The sequence below is a fragment of the Phoxinus phoxinus genome, assembly GCF_949152265.1.
Source record: "Phoxinus phoxinus genome assembly, chromosome: 6".
Lineage (NCBI taxonomy): Eukaryota > Metazoa > Chordata > Actinopteri > Cypriniformes > Leuciscidae > Phoxinus > Phoxinus phoxinus.
Window position 1 is genome coordinate 10,647,552 of NC_136881.1, and position 20,361 is coordinate 10,667,912.

Below are 20,361 nucleotides of genomic sequence, written 5' to 3' on the forward strand. Positions count from 1 at the left end.
TATGAAGGTGTCATGTCAGTCTTATGCACACACCCTTCAAGTAAAGTGTTACCAAAAAGTTAATTTAATATGGTTTCGTTTTATATTTATCTATCTTTGTACGTGCTTGGATGCTTTTAGTTTGTGTTTAACAATGATAATGTAATTTTGTTCAGTTGAACAGGTTTAATAAAGGTTATTTAATAAGAGATTGCTGATTCTGATTGGATTTTAAGAGCAGACTGATTGCTATAAAAGGAGGGAAGACGTGCTTCCAATCATTGTGTTCTTGTGTTAGCAATGGTGACCTCCAAAGAAAGACGTGCAGACATCATCGCTTTGCATCAGAATGGCCTCACATGGAAGGAAATTGCTACGAAGAATATTGCACCTGAACGACCGGAGCATCAAGAACTTCAAGGAGAGAGGTTCAACTGCAGTGAGGAAGGCTTCAGGACGCCCCAGAGTGTCCAGCCAGCGCTATAGGACAGTCTCCTCCTGAGAAGTCGGCTATTCTGCACACACAGCAAGGCCAAGCTTTGGGATAATGGTGGCCTGGTGTCAAAAAGGGCAGCAAGGAAGCCACTTCTCTCCAAGAAAAACATGAAGAACATACTGAAATTCTGCATGAAGAACCAGGATTGGACAGCTGTCCGTGTCAAATCAGGTCACCGTGATTTTGCCAAGTAAGATATGTTCCTGGATCAACATATTTTGTTGATCCTATAATAACATTCCTGTCCCAAAATTTAGTCCTTACCCTATCCCTACCCCTAAACCTATCCCTAGTTCCCTACCCATAACTTTTCCCTAAAATCAGAGGGAAATGATAGGTGAATAACACTGACATAAACTGTAAATGTGTCCCTCAAATCTGATTGGTTGATTGGAAAGTTGTTCCAGGATCAACAAAGATGTTGATCCAGGAACATGTGGTACCAAATCAAATCAACCAAATTTCAGAAACTTCCCCAGCTCACATGTTTGATTTTGTTCATATTTTTTTCTGGTGAAAGACAAACATAAAAAGTGATGAAAGCCAAAATATTAAATGTCATGGATGAATATTTATTGAGTTATCCACTATTTTGTAGATGGGGGTCAAAATGACAATTGTTATTTGGAGCCACACTAAAGGGTGGAGAAAATTACTTTCAAAAAGTAATCATTATTTTAATTTTGCACAGAGATTGGTAGGTCTGTTAGTAAAATCTGTTCATGTTAGCAGTGTTTGTTGAATTTTATGCCAATGGTGACAGTTCAAAGGCCGTTTTCAAGGTTTTTTCCCCCAAAATGTGCCTTCCTGCAACTCAAGAAGTATTAAAGTCATCTTATCCTTTTTAAAAAAAAATTAGTGTCTTCATTTAATTCCAGATATGGGCATTTCAATGTGGCTCCAAGAATAAATAGTTAAATTACACATTTTCAATGGTCAAAAACCAAATGTCGGTCACTTTACATACAACTGATTTTTTTTTTTTTTTTTTAAGAGGAATGTCTGAAGAACAAATTATGTTGAAACTAAATGTATCTTGTAATTCTAAACCCTGGGTAAATGGGATCCTGTGTTATCTCTCTGGTTAAGTTGACACGGAAAGGCCCAGCAAAAGACTGGTGCAAAGTTAAAGTTGAAGCCCCTTTCTGACAGTTTGAATCATTTTGAAAATCGGTTGTGTGGAGAACTAAAGGTTAACGCGACCATGAGTCCTGTGTCGTGCCAGCAGTGAAACATCCTGAGACCATCCATGTGTAGGGTTACTTTTCATCCATGGGAGCGAGATTTCATCCATCTCTCACAATTCTGCTCCCAAACCTCCCATGAATAAAGAATGGTATCAAAACGTCCTGCAAGAGCATCTTCTCCTAACTATCCAGGAGCAATTTGGTGATGATCCGTGCATTTTCTAGCATTATTGATGGACCACCATGTCACAAATCTGATAATAAAGTGGCTCGTAGATCATTACATTGAAATTTTTGATCCGTGGCCAGGCAACTCCCTGGATCTTAATCCCGGAAAAATTGTGGTCAGTCCTCAAAAGGACAAGCAGAAGCCCACAAATTGTAATAAACTCCAAGCACTAATAAGCCAAGAATGGTCAGTCATAAGAAGGATAGACACTGTAAATATTGACTCTTTGCATAAATTGAAAGTTTTTGCCAATAAAAGCCTTTAAACCTTATGAAATGCTTATCATTGTTTTCCAGTATACCATAGAAACATACAAAAAAAGAAAATATTGAAGCAGCAAACTTTGCAAAACACATGTATCTGCCCATACTTTTGGCCACGGCTGTACAGACACACACAAACTCCAGTTATGAATGCAGGCGCCCCCTTGAGGAGGGGATCCTTTATTTGTAGCAATACAGCCTATACCCAGCAGATGGCAGTGCAACTCCGTGGATCAGGAATCACCACCAGTCCTATGACCTTGCTTTGGTTTACAGCTGTTTTTGTGGCGTGTGTATGCTTGAGGAGGTCACTTATGTTTCTAAACGGACGCAGATAGCATCGACACACGCAATAAACGATCTGCAAGAGGAATATTCAGTATTTGAAGCCAATCTGGTGAGTAACAAAATCGACAAGGCATAAACACTTTACCTTTAATGTATGCGCTGTCGTCCTTTATGTCTTCTATGCATTTGTGTTTCAGTTTCATCGGTGCGGCGCATGTTATAGAATCAGACTGTTCTCCAACTATACCTCCATGTAATGAATCGTAACCTAGGAGAAGTTCAGAACAAATCAGTGTTGCGTGTCCTCCACTAGCTAGCTCGTGTGATGATGGTCTCAAGGTACTCGAATGCGTTCAACTCAGTCCACTTGTTGATAAACATATAATTCACAAAGGGCAAAATCATAAGGGTAAAGTTATTCAAGAAACACATCCATTTAAATTTGAGCCTACTACAAATAATCAATCGATTACCATCAGTGATGCTAAGATATTATTATTATTATATAACTATGCGTAATCATTCGTGGACAATTACACCATATCACACGAGCAAGAATTACATGAATGGATGATCACTCGTAAGCACGAGGCTGCAGGTTTAGGTTACATCACTACTGTGAGAGTGAATGATATAACACAATGAATATAATATTGAGTAACTTACATTTAGTCACAATACTGCCAGTTCGATACGATGTCAAAGCAGGATATAGTTAAGAGTGTCCGAGCAACGGACAACAGTGTGATTTCGTCCCAAATTATAAATAAAAAAATCAACGAACCGCATTAATGATTCAATGACTCGCTCAGATTTCGCCACCTACTGGCGTAGGGATGTAACCCCGCTCAAAAACTTTCACCCAACGCGATGAACGTTGTTCCCCTGCATGATTTACTTTTTTCTAAGAAACATATTGAAGAATTGAGCCTGGGACTAAAGGCCAGTTCACACCAAGAACAATAACTAACAATTAAGATATAATTTAGAATAAACAGAACGCTAACATCCTGCTAGTGTGGCCGGCCGCTAATGTAGTTATCGTTATAGTCATCTTTATAGTTATCATTCTTGGTGTCAATTTGCAATGATAACTATGTTGTCTGCCACTTTAAATTCTCAAGCACTTTACATTTTTAGTTTTGATTGTCTGTCAAAGTTTTTAAAGTTCATCAGCTGGAAAAAAATAGTTCTGAAAGTGATTCTCATTCATCACAGCTGTGGTGGGGACCTCCCTATTCTCATAGAATTAGAACTTTATTATAGTAGCCTAGAATAGTTTTCTTTATAGTTAATAGTCCTTGGTGTCACTGTGAATGGGCCTTATCTGATATCTGTACATTTTATTAATAAATATTGCGGTTCTCTTCAAATTTGATTGGAAAGTGTTGTTTGTTCAAGGGGTGCTGATCTTTAAATCCTTTAGAGTAGGTTTAATTCACTAGTAGTGAGGTGGAGTGTAAAATGGAAAACCTGGAGCGGAGTGTTTAATAAAACACTTTACGCTTTACTCCTCTCATGCTCTGTTCCAGATTGCTGTTTGCTCTGCACATTTGCATGGTGACACACACATGCTTTTCTTCTTTTAGAGCTAGTTCCTTTCATAGAAACGAAATATACAAACAGTCCAATATTTATCTGAAACATAAGTTCAGTCTACTTGATAATAACTGCTTTATGAAAGCAGTAATACACTTGAAAATGTGTTATTGCTTAAGTAAAGGACACTGATTTAGATCATAACAACTTTTGAAAGTATTTAAAATTAGTTACCTTATTCATCTTGAGTGATTGGATTGCTTGTCAATTGAGTTGACACATTCCATTATATCACATTCCACACTATGTTCTTTTATAGTATGAATGTGTGTAGTATAAATGTAATTCAGACATACTAGATTAGTTGTGTTGTCATTGTCATGTGGCCTAGTTGTGTTGCTTCACTGTCATTCCAAACTCCTCTCCCATGGCCTCATTGGATAGTAAAGCGCATTTTGGAATACTGCCTTTGAAGTAGCCTAGTTCCAAGTACTTTTTGCCCACTGTTTTATGAATATTATAAATTTGGACTCAACTCTTTTCACATACTATTTTATGACTAATATATAGACAATATATGAAGACTTTAGATGCAAAAGCCTCTAAGTGCCATCTGAAATTTTCTTCTAAACTGAGCATCTTTATCAAGCTCGTATATGAAAGTTCAGTAATTTCACTTAAATGACAATTAATAGGTAATTGTCATTGCCATTAAAGTGAAATAACTAAACATAAACATACAAGCTTGATAATTATGATCATTCTAGATGAAAAATTCAGATGGCACTTACTTGGAGGGTTTTGCATCTGAAGTCTTCACTAAGATGCATATTTGGATGCAGGCATGGTGTTTATATGATTAAATTGCTATCAAATGACTGAAAATGCATTATGTGGCCAAGTGTAAACATGACTTTCATGTACTGACACACAAAACTCATTATATCTTCTAGAAATTTCCATGACATTTTAATTTGTCACTCACAAGTAACAGCTTCCTTTATGGCACAGATAAGCTGGCTAACTAGGAGGCAAACTGTAGGAGATCTGATTGTCTTGTTATGATGAATAAAGCAAGAACGAGATAAGAGCCAATATCTTAATTTGTTAAAACACGCCTAACAGCCAATATGAAGGATCCCATTCATACAGTAGCTTCCCATGTTGACCCCTTAGTAGAGTCATTTTGATCTGCACCTCTAATAATGATGTTGCTGTACTTTCCCTCATTCTGTTTGTGTTAATGATGCTATTTTGATCTGTGACTTTTAATCATGACCTTAAAATTCAAAATGAGTGGCACTGAGGTATATTAGCACAATATTATCCTGAAAGATATGATATTACTCGCTTACATTTCCTTCCTAAATGCACTATGGCATTACCATGGTAGATTGTAAAAGTCTATACTGTCACTTTTTATCAATTTAATGTGTCCTTTCTAAATAAAAGTATTAATCTCTTTAAAAATGTATTTCTTTTCAATCTTTCTGACCCCAAAACCATGGTACATGGTTTGTTTGAGATTGTAATATTAGGCCTATCCTTTTTAGTAATTCATAATGTAAGACATAGTTGAAAAAATATATGTTAGGATTGTTGAACAGAGGTTGTTTTGGAGCATATCGTGATCACATGCTGATTTTGTAATATCAAATGTGTGCCAAAAAGTGACTGTTGCTACTGTACTGTGAATGTACAAACCACTTATGTTGTAACCTTGCCTAGCTTCCTGAATGACAAGTCCAACCGTTAGAGATTTACTATTAAAGTCGCACGAAACGGAAGTTGCAATAGTCTTTTCTTTCCTATTGACGTATATTTGAGAGAAACAGGTTCTCAAACAAGAAATGTAGGGTGGGACTTGATTTTGTGTATTCTGAATTGATTGGATTGTTGAATTGTTATCTTTTTCTATTGCTGTGACCTCATATGAGAGACAGGTTGTCCTGTAATTGGTAATCTGTCTTGTAAGTCATCAGAGAAGAGATGTCGTTGCAAGAGGGAGGGGAAGTTATTATGAGGACATGTGAATTAAAAAAAACCTCACAACGCAGAAACTTACAGCGCAACCAAATACAGAAACGTTCTGCAAAAACTCACAATGCAGTCAAATATAGAATCGCACAACGCAACCAAATACAGAAATGCTCTGCAAATACTCACAATGCAACCAAATACAGAAACGCACTGCACAACGCAACCAAATACAGAAACGCACTGCACAACGCAACCAAATACAGAAACACACTGCAAATACTCACAATGCAACTAAATACAGAAACGCACTGCACAACGCAACCAAATACAGAAACACACTGCAAATACTCACAACGCAATCAAATACAGAAACACACAACGCAACCAAATACAGAAATGCTCTGCAAATACTCACAATGCAACCAAATACAGAAACGCACTGCACAACGCAATCAAATACAGAAACGCACAACACAACCAAATACAGAAATGCTCTGCAAATACTCACAATGCAACCAAATACAGAAATGCTCTGCAAATACTCACAATGCAACCAAATACAGAAATGCTCTGCAAATACTCACAATGCAACCAAATACAGAAATGCTCTGCAAATACTCACAACACAACCAAATGTGATGCGATCTGGGAAAACCCGTCCGATGTCGCGCTGGCACGTTTTCAGTAAGGTCTAAAAATAGATCGAATGTCAGTTTTTTGTCAAAATTGGGTTTTCATTAAATTATTATTCTATAACATCTTGTCTATCATCTCTGAATATATCTTAGGAAAATTTGCTAGTTTAGTGCAGAAAAATGGCGATTTATAGTGGCAAGCTGAAAAGACTGTGTCTTTCTCTTTAAGAACTGCACGCACGGCAGAGCGGAGGTGCAAAAAAAAACTTAATCGCGCACAGCTCTCCTTCTCTTAACACTACAAAGACAGTTCACCTATCAAAATAAACCACATACCAGAAAGGTCCGGCCAGTCCTGTGTAAACTACAAGGGCAAGCAAGTTTTTATTTATTTATTTTTATCCAACGTCATTGTGTGATGCGGAGCAGAGCACAAGAGAACAACGGAGTCTGAAGTAGCTGCTTGTTTAAAAGATCTTGCTCGCCTCTCAATCGTCCAATTTCAAAACGGTTTTCACAGGATGAATTTTGAGTTTATACGTTTTCGAATGATACCTAATCTATGTTCATTACTAAAATATGTAATATGAAAAAAGGCAATAAAAAAAGAGCGCCAGTCGTCCCGCTAGCAGGACGTGACCGTTAATTAAATCTGTTTTTCTCAAAATTCCGTTTCTGAAAATCATAGCGATCAGCCGACTTCAGATGACCATAACTTTTGTTACAGACAAACGATAAAATAAATAAAACAGATTTGGAAAGGGCTTGAAAACAGCTTTAATATGGGATCAAAACCTGTAATATGTCAAATTGTACCATGTGGTGGGTTTTCCCAGATCGCATCACAAATACAGAAATGCTCTGCAAATACTCACAACGCAACCAAATACAGAAATACTCTGCAAATACTCACAACACAACCAAATACAGAAACGCACTGCACAACGCAACCAAATACAGAAACACACTGTAAATACTCACAACGCAACCAAATACAGAAATGCTCTGCAAATACTCACAATGCAGTCAAATATAGAAACTCTGCACATACTCACAACACAACCATATACAGAAACATGCTGCAAATACTCACAATGCAACCAAATACAGAGGCGCTCTGCAAAAACTCACAATTCAGTCAAATACAGAAACACACTGCAAATACTCTCACAACACAACTAAATACAGAAACGCACTGCAAATACTCTCACAACACAACTAAATAAAGAAACGTGCTGCAAATATGCAACTGAAGAAAACATGAAAAAACACCTAAGAAAACATCTCCATCCGTTTGACAACATGTGCTGCAAATACTCACAACGCAGAAACACGCTGCAAATAACTCGGAAAGGTTTCAAGGGGACCCCAAAAAGTGACGAGCCTGTCTGGGACCGCTTATTGTTCAGTGTCTACGCGTCAGTGTTGTCGATGATCTGAAAGGTGAGTTTTTTTGTTAATTGTAACATCCTATTCGTATGTGCGTTGCAAGTTTTTGCAGCGCATTTCTGTATTTGGTTGTGTTGTGAGTATTTGCAGCGCATTTCTGTATTTGGTTGTGTTGTGAGTATTTGCAGCGCATTTCTGTATTTGGTTGTATTGTGTGTATTTGCAGCTCGTTTCTGTATTTGGTTGTGTTGTGAGTATTTGCAGTGAGTTTCTGTATTTGGTTGTGTTGTAAGTATTTGCAGCGCATTTCTGTATTTGGTTGTATTGTGTGCATTTGCAGCTCGTTTCTGTATTTGGTTGTGTTGTGTGTATTTGCAGTGAGTTTCTGTATTTGGTTGTATTGTGTGTATTTGCAGCTCGTTTCTGTATTTGGTTGTGTTGTGTGTATTTGCAGTGAGTTTCTGTATTTGGTTGTATTGTGTGCATTTGCAGTGAGTTTCTGTATTCGGTTGTATTGTGTGTATTTGCAGTGAGTTTCTGTATTTGGTTGTGTTGTGTGTATTTGCAGTGAGTTTCTGTATTTGGTTGTGTTGTAAATATTTGCAGCAAGTTTCTGTAGGCTATTTGATTGTGTTGTGAGTATTTGCAGTGAGTTTCTATATCTGGTTGTGTTGTGAGTATTTGCAGCAAGTTTCTGTATATGGTTGTGTTGTGAGTATTTGCAGCGAGTTTCTGTATTTGGTTGTGTTGTGAGTATTTGCAGCAAGTTTCTGTATTTGGTTGTGTTGTGAGTATTTGCAGCGAGTTTCTGTATTTGGTTGTGTTGTGAGTATTTGCAGTGAGTTTCTGTATTTGGTTGTGTTGTGTGTATTTGCAGTGAGTTTCTGTATTTGGTTGTGTTGTAAATATTTGCAGCAAGTTTCTGTAGGCTATTTGATTGTGTTGAGTATTTGCAGTGAGTTTCTATATCTGGTTGTGTTGTGAGTATTTGGAGCGAGTTTCTGTATTTGGTTGTGTTGTGAGTATTTGCAGTGAGTTTCTATATCTGGTTGTGTTGTGAGTATTTGCAGCAAGTTTCTGTATTTGGTTGTGTTGTGAGTATTTGCAGCAAGTTTCTGTATTTGGTTGTGTTGGGAGTATTTGCAGCGAGTTTCTGTATTTGGTTGTGTTGTGAGTATTTGCAGCAAGTTTCTGTATTTGGTTGTGTTGTGAGTATTTGCAGTGAGTTTCTATAGGCTATCTGGTTGTGTTGTGAGTATTTGCAGCAAGTTTCTGTATTTGGTTGTGTTTTGAGTATTTGCAGCAAGTTTCTGTATTTGGTTGTGTTGTGAGTATTTGCAGTGAGTTTCTGTATTTGGTTGTATTGTGTGTATTTGCAGTGTGTTTCTGTATTTGGTTGTATTGTGTGTATTTGCAGTGAGTTTCTGTATTTGGTTGTGTTGGTAGGGGTGGGCGATATGGCAATAATATCATATCACGATTTTTTTCAGGAAAATCACGATTCACGATTTTATCACGATTCCTTTTCATGTTGGTTTTACTATTTTGCAAGTGACTGAGCATCACAGCCAAACTAATGTCCCTATTTTAAAAACAAAGCCTTAGGTAACAAAATATAAAATAAAAAAGAATGGCAGACATTTAGGCCAAAATGGCGAAGATAAAAAATATTTGTCATTGTCTTTGTTATTAAAAATTAAGAACAAAGATACACATACACAACTTTATATACAAATCAAATAAACAGTGCTTTATTTTTTCAGCTACAGGTGTATTTAACAGCATTGAAGAAAGTAATTAAATTAACAAATATGAAAATAAAACACAACATAGACTTTACTGTATAAATTTTACATTGATTCTTATTAAAGCTACTATTAAAGTTCTCAGTCAAGAGTGAGTGAGATGCTCTTTGTATTTTGTTGTTTTATTAACAGGGATAGTTCTCCCAAAAATTTAAATTCTCTCCAGCCGCTTTAAACCCGAATAAGTCTCCCTCTTCTGTTGAAAATAAAAGTTATTTGGAGGAATGTGGGTACACAAACAGTTGATGTACCCCAGAGACTTCCATAATAGTTTTTTTCCCACTATGGTAGTCAATGGGGACCAGCAACCGCCCGGTTAGCCACACTCCTCAAAATATCTTCTTTTGTGTTCAGCACAAGAAATAAATGAATACAGGTTTGGAACAACATTAGAGAGTGAGTAAATAATGACAGAATTTTTTTGGGGGGGTAACTGTCCCTTTAAGGACAAGCGGCAGCATGTTTACTATTAGGGCTACTGTCACTTTAAGATCTGCGCGCAACGAGTCTAATATACACGCATTTGACAAGCAGATTTTTTCTTCATTTTTTCTATTGTTCTTTCACTTTAGACATAACCAACTTTGTTTATGTAAACCTTGTGTTTATTTGACAGTATTAGCACAATAAGACTCGAAAGATAACTTAGTCCAGTAATCAGACGCTGTCAGTTAGACAGGCTTTTAGTGCATGCGCGTGTCGGGTGTATAGCGCTCAGAAAAGCGCCCGTTAGAACAGCGCACCAGCAGCGAATGACATGTTTAACCGGCAAGGCTTTAAAGCACATGCAAATAATACATTTTTATGAACTACAGTGTCCCGTTCCTCTGCATTTCATGTGGATATACGTCGCGCTGTACAGTATGTTGAGACGGAGGCACCAGAAATGCAAACTGATAAAATGCACGATCCTACGATATTTCTTCAAAAGCAGATCGTGGAGACATTTTAATCGTCCACGATCAAAAATCGTAATATCGCGTGTATTTGCAGTGAGTTTCTGTATTTGGTTGTATTGTGTGTATTTGCAGTGAGTTTCTGTATTTGGTTGTGTTGTGTGTATTTGCAGTGAGTTTCTGTATTTAGTTGTGTAGTGAATATTTGCAGTGAGTTTCTGTATTTGGTTGTGTAGTGAATATTTGCAGCGAGTTTCTATATCTGGTTGTGTTGCAGGGGCGTAGAATTTAGTAGGGATGCTAGGGACGTGTCCCTACCAATATCCAGTGACACTGATATATCCCTAGCAATAATTTCGATCAAACCTTAAAATATATGTCTCCGTCCCCACCAATTTTAAAATCAAACTTACGCCACTGGTTGTGAGTATTTGCAGCTCGTTTCTGTATTTGGTTGTGTTGTGAGTATTTGCAGCGAGTTTCTGTATTTGGTTGTGTTGTGAGTATTTGCAGCAAGTTTCTGTATTTGGTTGTGTTGTGAGTATTTGCAGCGAGTTTCTGTACTTGGTTGTGTTGTGAGTATTTGCAGCGAGTTTCTGTATTTGGTTGTGTTGTGAGTATTTGCAGCAAGTTTCTGTATTTGGTTGTGTTGTGAGTATTTGCAGCGAGTTTCTGTACTTGGTTGTGTTGTGAGTATTTGCAGCGAGTTTCTGTATTTGTTTGTGTTGTGAGTATTTGCAGTGAGTCTCTGTATTTGGTTGTGTTGTGAGTATTTGCAGCGATTTTTTGTATTTGGTTGTATTGTGAGTATTTGCAGCAAGTTTCTGTATTTGGTCGTGTTGTGAGTATTTGCAGCAAGTTTCTGTATTTGGTTGTGTTGTGAGTATTTGCAGCGAGTTTCTGTATTTGGTTGTGTTGTGAGTATTTGCAGCGAGTTTCTGTATTTGGTTGTGTTGTGAGTATTTGCAGCAAGTTTCTGTATTTGGTTGTGTTGTGAGTATTTGCAGCAAGTTTCTGTATTTGGTTGTGTTGTGAGTATTTGCAGCGAGTTTCTGTATTTGGTTGTGTTGTGAGTATTTGCAGCGAGTTTCTGTATTTGGTTGTGTTGTGAGTATTTGCAGCGAGTTTCTGTATTTGGTTGTGTTGTGAGTATTTGCAGCAAGTTTCTGTATTTGGTTGTGTTGTGAGTATTTGCAGCAAGTTTCTGTATTTGGTTGTGTTGTGAGTATTTGCAGCGAGTTTCTGTATTTGGTTGTGTTGTGAGTATTTGCAGCGAGTTTCTGTATTTGGTTGTGTTGTGAGTATTTGCAGCAAGTTTCTGTATTTGGTTGTGTTGTGAGTATTTGCAGCAAGTTTCTGTATTTGGGTGTGTTGTGAGTATTTGCAGCAAGTTTCTGTATTTGGTTGTGTTGTGAGTATTTGCAGCAAGTTTCTGTATTTGGTTGTGTTGTGAGTATTTGCAGCGAGTTTCTGTATTTGGTTGTGTTGTGAGTATTTGCAGTGAGTTTCTGTATTTGGTTGTGTTGTGTGTATTTGCAGTGAGTTTCTGTATTTGGTTGTGTTGTGAGTATTTGCAGTGAGTTTCTGTATTTGGTTGTGTTGTGTGTATTTGCAGTGAGTTTCTATATTTGGTTGTGTTGTGAGTATTTGCAGTGAGTTTCTGTATTTGGTTGTGTTGTGTGTATTTGCAGTGAGTTTCTGTATTTGGTTGTATTGTGTGTATTTGCAGTGAGTTTCTGTATTTGGTTGTGTTGTGAGTATTTGCAGCGCATTTCTGTATTTGGTTGTGTTGTGAGTATTTGCAGCAAGTTTCTGTATTTGGTTGTGTTGTGAGTATTTGCAGCGAGTTTCTGTATTTGGTTGTGTTGTGAGTATTTGCAGCGAGTTTCTGTATTTGGTTGTGTTGTGAGTATTTGCAGTGAGTTTCTGTATTTGGTTGTGTTGTGTGTATTTGCAGTGAGTTTCTATATTTGGTTGTGTTGTGAGTATTTGCAGCAAGTTTCTGGAGGCTATTTGGTTGTGTTGTGAGTATTTGCAGTGAGTTTCTGTATTTGGTTGTGTTGTGAGTATTTGCAGTGAGTTTCTGTATTTGGTTGTGTTGTGTGTATTTGCAGTGAGTTTCTATATTTGGTTGTGTTGTGAGTATTTGCAGCAAGTTTCTGGAGGCTATTTGGTTGTGTAGTGAATATTTGCAGCGAGTTTCTATATTTGGTTGTGTTGTGAGTATTTGCGGTGAGTTTCTGTATTTGGTTGTGTTATGAGTATTTGCAGCGCATTTCTGTATTTGGTTGTATTGTGTGTATTTGCAGCTCGTTTCTGTATTTGGTTGTGTGTATTTGCAGCTCGTTTCTATATTTGGTTGTGTTGTGTGTATTTGCAGCGAGTTTCTATATTTGGTTGTGTTGTGAGTATTTGCAGCGAGTTTCTATATTTGGTTGTGTTGTGAGTATTTGCAGCGAGTTTCTGTATTTGGTTGTGTTGTGAGTATTTGCAGCAAGTTTCTGTATTTGGTTGTGTTGTGAGTATTTGCAGCGAGTTTCTGTATTTGGTTGCGTTGTGAGTATTTGCCGCAAATGTGTTGTCAAACTGATGATGTTTTTTTCTTTTCGCATGCGTTTTCTTCAGTTGCAGCGTGTTGAGCTCTGTCTTTCGTCCAGTACAAGAGTGTATTTTGTAAAAATTAGTATTTTTCCTTGTGACGAAACGGATATAATGTAACATCCATAAAATCATGTGGTTTCATGGTTGCATTATGTTCCCTAGAACAGCCTACTGACCTGTGCACTCAGATTGCGTGTGTGCGTCCATATGGTCTCCTGACGTCTCAAGTCTGTAATCTCATTCTGTCAGAAGCAGTTTAACACACACAGCCAGTGGTGCATTTATGCCGAACATCGCTCACACAACATCACAACACACACACTCCGCTGTAGGACAAACTCAAAATCCAGTCCTGATATCATGGAGGTTGTTGGTAAGATAAACAAATTCAGTTAACTCCTTTAATTCTAATGAAAAATGCAATTTTAATGGTTGTTTGATTTTTATGCCACTTTTTTAGCACTAATTATTTTGTATTTGACTTTTTATAAGTGAGGTCCATAAGTGGACCGTTCTGAGACAAAAAGTGAATGTTGTTTTAGTTGATTAGAAAATTAACACAACAGAGTCTATTTATGTGGTGTTCTGTGTGTAGCAAAAAATGCAATGGTGTACAGTGATGGTGTCAGAATCAGATAACACTACCATGGCTCGCTCAAAATCTCATCTGGTCACTGTTCAAAATATTTATAAATGTTTATGAAGGAAGTCGTTGTGCTGCTTAATATGTTTGTGGAACATTTCTTGTGGATTCTTTAATTAATACAAAGTTCAAAATAACAGCATTTATTTTTGGTAACAATTTAAAAGTGTCACTGTCACTTTTGATCAATTTATGCAATGCTGGCTGAAAAAAAGTTTTACTTGTTTATTTTTATTTTTTCATATCTTACAGACTCCAAGCTTTTGACTGGAAGTGTATGTTGTGCAAACTAACAAGACCAGTCATATTATTAGCCTAATAAAAGCAGTTTTATTTTACTTGGAGCCGGTTGCATTATGAGGGCAGGGCTATCATGTTGATATCACATGATAGCTCATTTATGCAATGGCATCAGTAACAGATGGCACAATTGCTTGCTAGGTGTCAGTACAAAATAATTACTGATTGACTTTAATGGGGAGAAAACCATGAATCATTATAATATTTTATAATTAAGATGTATTTATTTTTGTTTCAATTTATTTAATTTTAAATCAATTATTTTAATTTATTTGAGTCATTTCATTTAGTCACGCATTGTAATTGCAGTTATTGAATTTGCCGTTTTTATTGCTGAAGATTAATATATGATGATATGATATTGTTAAATGAACTCTGCTTTAACTCAGCTCGCAACAGTGAGCTTCATAAAGCCTCACTGAGAGCTCAGAGGCAATTGAGTTAAAAGCTAACCAGGCGTTAATCAAGGCATGTTTAGTTGATTAAGGCCAAGATGGATTACCAGGGACCTATAACCAACATAAAGCTCTAGTGTAGCCAACCAGGACATTCCTTTGGATTGAACACCTGTGAACTTGCGTGTTGCTGAAACTTGGAGATCAATGGAGCCATTACATGCATGAACGCCTCTAAGCTCTGGGTGTGTGCGACGTGTCTTAACAACTGGTGCTACTTGCTGCTCTCAGTATAAATGGATTAACCATGTGTTTGCTTGTCCTATTTGAAGAAGATACAGGATAGAATGAATTAAAGTGGAAATAGATGGCAAAGCCTGGTTTAGTTCAGCACAACTGCTCGGTGTAAAGGTGTGTTCACACTGACAGCTATTTGCAGCAACACCGCGACCAGGTGTAGGTCTTTTTTTATTCCTTTAAAAAGGGAGCAGGTGATGAAATTCCAGGAAAGATCATCATGTGATGTCTGTTTTGTTTCTCTTAGCATGTTCCATGGGCAGCAGTTCTAGTCTCTACAGTGCCCTGGCTAAGACTGTCAGCAGACCTCCTCTCCCTCACCCTCGGGACTCCACATACAATCTGGATCAAAACCTGGCGGACCCTTTGGAGCTGTTGCAGGAATGTAGAGAGGTTTTGAGAAACCGGCCTGCCCAACTGCAGAGAGCTCTCATTCAGACGGGGCATGGGGACTCCAGGCAGACGATCAGAGTTATGCAGTGGAATGTACTAGCACAAGGTACAAACCTAAACCCTATTCATCAGCATTAAAGGTAGGGTAGGTAGGATTTATATAAAAACTTTTTACCAAATTTGATTAAACTTTCTATATATATCAATGCATAATTAAAATGTAAGTACTCTGATAAAAAGAGTATAAAAATCGAGTGACTCTAGACCGTTTAATCTTCATTAAACACAGCTCATTATTTCCATTCGGGACGAATCACAGGATTGGCTTGCGCGACTGTCACTCTCCGTCGCCATGACTACCGCCGTTATTACTGGCTCTGCCCACGTGCGCGCAGTCGCGCACCCGTTTTTAGGTGGGAGTGAATGGAATTAATGAGCTGTGTTTAATGAAGATTAAACGGTCTAGAGTCACTCGATTTGTATACTCTTTTTATCAGAGTACTTACATTTTAATTATGCATTGGTATATAAAGACAGTTTAAACAAATTTGAATAAAAGTTTTTTTTAGACAATTCTGACCTACCCTACCTTTAAGAGGGGACACTGAACGACATTTTACTTGTGTTTAACATTATATACACTAAAACATGTTGGGGATATATGTAAGAGCCTCTTATGGCCACCAAGACTGCATTTATTTGATCAAAAATAAATCATGAATCATGTTTCGTGAACTATTACAATAAAAAAAAAGTTTTCTATTTGAATATAAAATGTAGCCCTAATTTGTTCCTGTGATGACAAAGCTGACTTTTCAGCAGTCTTCATTGTCACATGATACTTCAGAAATCATTCTCATATGCTGATTTGCTGTTCAAGAAAAATAGAAGAAAAAAATATTAATATCAATGTTGACAACTGTTGTTCTGCTTAATAGTTTTGTGGAAATTCTGATACTTTATTCAGGATTATTTGATTAATCTAATTTATTTCAAATTTATTTGTTTTGTAATAATGTAAAAGTCTTTACTGTCATTTGATTCATATATTGTGTCCTTGCTGAATAAATGTAATTTTGTTTAAAACAAAATCTTACTGACACAAAAGTTTCAGGATCAGGAATAAAATAGGCAAGTAGTAATAATGAAATCTAACTAGTAATAATACTAACCACCAAGAACACACTAGCAACCACGTAGCAACTCGCTAAAAACCCCTTAGGAAATCTTAGCAATGCATAACAACACTCTAGTGTCATGGTGGTGACACTAGAGTGGTGAGGTTTATGGTGGTTATTATAGTTAACTAAAACCTTTTTTTTTTTAAGTATTTTATTAAATATTGACTAAAATAAAATATTAAAAAATTTAACCTTTTTTTTCAGCTATGCCAAGGCAAGATTTCTTTTTGTTTATTTTAACTTGATGTACTAAACTAGTTAAATTGTATTAATAATGATTGTTTCGCTAATCATTATTACATATTGGGGTCTTTAGTGACCCAGATTTATATGTAACACGGATGGCTCTCTAACTGCCACATTAGTATAAAACTAAAGTTTATATCTCACAATTGTGACTTTATAACTTGTAATTGTGAGTTTAAAACACACAATGCTGAGAAAAAATTGCGAGATAAAAATACCATTTTTATTTTATATTTAGTGGCCGAAACAAGCTTCCATAATATTATTTTGTTTTATGCCTGTGGTAATTAACACAATATAAAAAAGTAAAATAATAAAGAATGCGTATTTTCTAATAATTATTTTTTTTGTAAAAAGTAAATGGTTTTTTTTTTTTTTTCAAAAATTACTGAATATCTGATGACTTAATAAGTGCAATTCACATTTATTCTTTAAAGTGGCAGTGTATAATGAATGAATTGAGTAATACTAAGAAGGTTGATGTCTAACGGCGCTGATCCACTTGTCCGTGCAACACTTTTGTCGCGCCGCACTCCACTTTATTCCTATGGGTGACGTCAAGCGACTTTGACGCGCCTGCAAAGCAATGCGGGAAGGCGGCGCTTCATTTGAAAAAATGCAGTGCGTCAAAAAGCTGGCTGATGCCCATCTTTATGCAAATTAATTATGTTGAACGCGATGCGGCTATCCAATAGAAGCAAGCACATGGAGACGGGGGGAAGTCTCTCGCGGGTCCTTTGTTCTAGACTGGCCGCTGGCTCAAAACCACTCCCATAGCGGTAAACTAGAGGAACGCCCATCAAAGTACAAATGTGGGGAGGCGTCGCGACACCACGCGACAGTCGTGTCAGACAAGTGGATCAGTACCGTAACTTTAAAAAACGAATGAGGGGGAGGATAGTAAATGATGTTCTGTGTCGATAAAGACCCGAAGTATGCGTTTAAGGGTTAATAAAAACATAGACATATTTAAAAATAAGAAAAAGAATAATGACAAAATGACTAAACTTTATCTTAAAATGACCAAAAAGTAAAAACCAATTCAAAATATTAATAAAAGGATCTCAATGATACTGAAATTACACTGCCGCAAGATGACATTTGATGAAGATGAAGATGAAAAGGAATCTTATAACTTTATAAAGTTGTAGCTAGGATGATTTACAGAGATTACTTCCAGGGTTATCAAAACAATCCATCCAACTTCTCTCTGTCCCATTGCAGCATTAGGTGAAGGCATGGACAGTTTTGTGCAGTGCCCCGTGGATGCTCTGAACTGGGCTGAAAGGAAGTATTTGATCCTGGAGGAGATCCTAACCTACAGACCCGACATCCTATGCCTACAGGAAGTGGATCACTACTTTGACATGTTTCAGCCCGTCCTGGCAAGTTTGGGCTACCAGAGCAGTTTCTGCCCCAAACCATGGTCTCCATGTCTGAATGTGGAGAACAACAACGGCCCTGATGGCTGTGCTCTGTTCTTCAATCACAAACGCTTCCAGTCACTAAACACAACACACCTGCGGCTGTCCGCCATGATGTTGAAGACCAATCAGGTGGCCATCATCGCCGCTCTACGCTGCCGAGACACAGGTCGGGTGTTCTGTGTGGCGGTGACCCATCTGAAGGCACGGAGCGGTTGGGAGGTCCTACGCAGCACACAGGGTTCGGATCTACTGCGCAACCTGGGGAACGTTGCACAGAGAATCGAGACCAAAGAAAAAGCAGATGCAGACGTTCCTCTGATAGTATGCGGCGATTTTAATGCCGAGCCGTCAGAAGACGTCTATAGGAATTTCGCAACATCTAGTCTGGGACTGGACAGTGCGTATAAGCATTTGAGTACGGACGGGAAAACCGAGCCACCTTACACAACGTGGAAGATCCGGCCCAGTGGCGAGTGCTGCCACACGCTGGATTACGTGTGGTATTCGCACAGAGCGTTTGATGTTAATGCGGTTCTGGACTTTCCTACAGCCGAACAAATTGGACCCAATAGGCTTCCTTCCTATAATTACCCTTCAGATCACCTCTCCCTCGTCTGTGACTTCAGCTTCAAGGATCCCACGCTTGTTTCCCAGTAATTACAGACTTATTTCGCAAGATATTACACAAGTCGAGACTTGTGCTGGCACAGTATTCCTACATATTTTGATTGCTGTTCATGAATAATTAACACTTCAGCCAGTACATCCTTAAAGGGATAGTTCATACAACAACAACAAAAAAAAAAATTTAATTTCGTTCAATGTATGATTTTCTTGTACTGTGGTGTGGAACATTAAAGGAGATTTGTTTTCATTTGCTGAGACAATACAGCACAATAAATTCTTAAAGCAAAAAACTTCATCGTAAAAGTAGTCATTTTGTCCATACAATACAATAGCTTTGTGTGAAATCTTCCAATGTTGCTTTTTTTAAATCAAACATGCATTCTAAAGTGGTGCGCCGGTTAGACATTAGTGACTGCAAATGTTATTGGTGAAATGTAATGTTTTTATGAGATTTAAGAGCTATAATGGGGAAAGGGGTTCAAGAATGAACTTAATATCATTGTTCCTCACACAAAGCTATAGTATGGCTTCAGAAGGCTTGAATATTACTATTTTTATGGTGCTGTAAATTGGCATCCGTTTTATTGTATGGACAAGAGCAGCTGGACATTAAGTGAAATATCTCCTTTTGTATTCCACATGGGGGGGGGGATTCTGCAAATTATGACAGAATTTTCATTTTTGTATGATTTAGAGGCTGTTTACACGACAGCGTTTTCAACTTAAAACGGAAAACTTTTTATGTGTTTTGGCCCATTTTTTAACACAACAACGGCATTTTGGGGGACTAAAAACGCAAACTTTTGAAAACAGGTTTCAAAGTGCATGTTTTTGAAAACGATACCGCTTAAACTACAAAACCGTGAATTTGCGAAAACTGTGTCTATTCAGTCTATATGCGTGTAGTTTATGAGCATCGCCAACTACTGGCCTGGAATACAGCTTTTTTTTTTGCGTTTTCACGGATTCGTGTGAACGGGGATCATTTTGATAATGTTCGCGTCTGTACGCGAAAAACGCAAAGAAAAAACTTTTCCGTTTTAGTACATTGGTGTCGTGTAAACATACCTTTATTCTTTTAGATTTGTATGCTTTTAACTTCAGGGTGTAGGTTTAAAAGCTAAATGTTTTTTTGTTTTTTTTCTGAATATGTGACTCAAATCATCCTGCAACATTTTTTGGGTCTTATTATTGGTAATAACATGACTATTGCATTGTGGTGGGGGGTTTTCTTCAAAAACGGTTAATAAAGTATGTTTGGGAAGCTGTCAAATGCTGCATAAACTCGCTTTAGTAAAAACATTGTGTATCATTCACACTCATGTATAAGTGAGGGAAGCCTTATTAATAAATTATTTCCTTTATGCAACATCCTCAAAATTAATTCACCAGTCTACTCTACTCTACATGATCAATTGCAGACAGTTAAACTATCACATTTTATAGAGTCAAGCATTATTACACCTTTAAAGGGCACTGCAGAAAACCAAATGTTATTTTAGTTTAGACTATTTTTAGTAATATTTTGAATGCCTTTTTTCTATTTTACATTTTAAAGTTTAAGC

At 37.2% G+C, this 20,361-nt stretch overlaps 1 protein-coding gene across 4 annotated transcripts; it reads left to right on the forward strand.

The window, feature by feature from the left end:
- The first annotated feature begins 2,371 nt into the window (after positions 1-2,371).
- Positions 2,372-20,160, forward strand: LOC306999858 (nocturnin-like). Of its 4 annotated transcripts, none has more exons than XM_079614931.1 (3): positions 2,372-2,551; positions 15,170-15,421; positions 17,967-20,160. In XM_079614931.1, exons 2-3 carry the CDS (start codon positions 15,178-15,180, stop codon positions 18,824-18,826), a joined length of 1,104 nt encoding a protein of 367 aa, XP_079471057.1. In that variant the 5' UTR covers positions 2,372-2,551; positions 15,170-15,177; the 3' UTR covers positions 18,827-20,160. The 4 variants fall into 4 exon arrangements, with proteins under 4 accessions (XP_079471057.1, XP_079471056.1, XP_079471058.1 ...); XM_079614930.1 differs by lacking the exon at positions 2,372-2,551 and adding an exon at positions 13,532-13,660; XM_079614932.1 differs by lacking the exon at positions 2,372-2,551 and adding an exon at positions 14,915-15,079.
- The last annotated feature ends 201 nt before the right edge of the window (positions 20,161-20,361 follow it).

Excerpts from the sequence above, each read along its gene's own strand:
- LOC306999858 (XM_079614930.1), top strand. Across the intron at positions 15,422-17,966 it reads GTGGAATGTACTAGCACAAG|CATTAGGTGAAGGCATGGAC; the intron begins GTACAAACCTAA and ends GTCCCATTGCAG.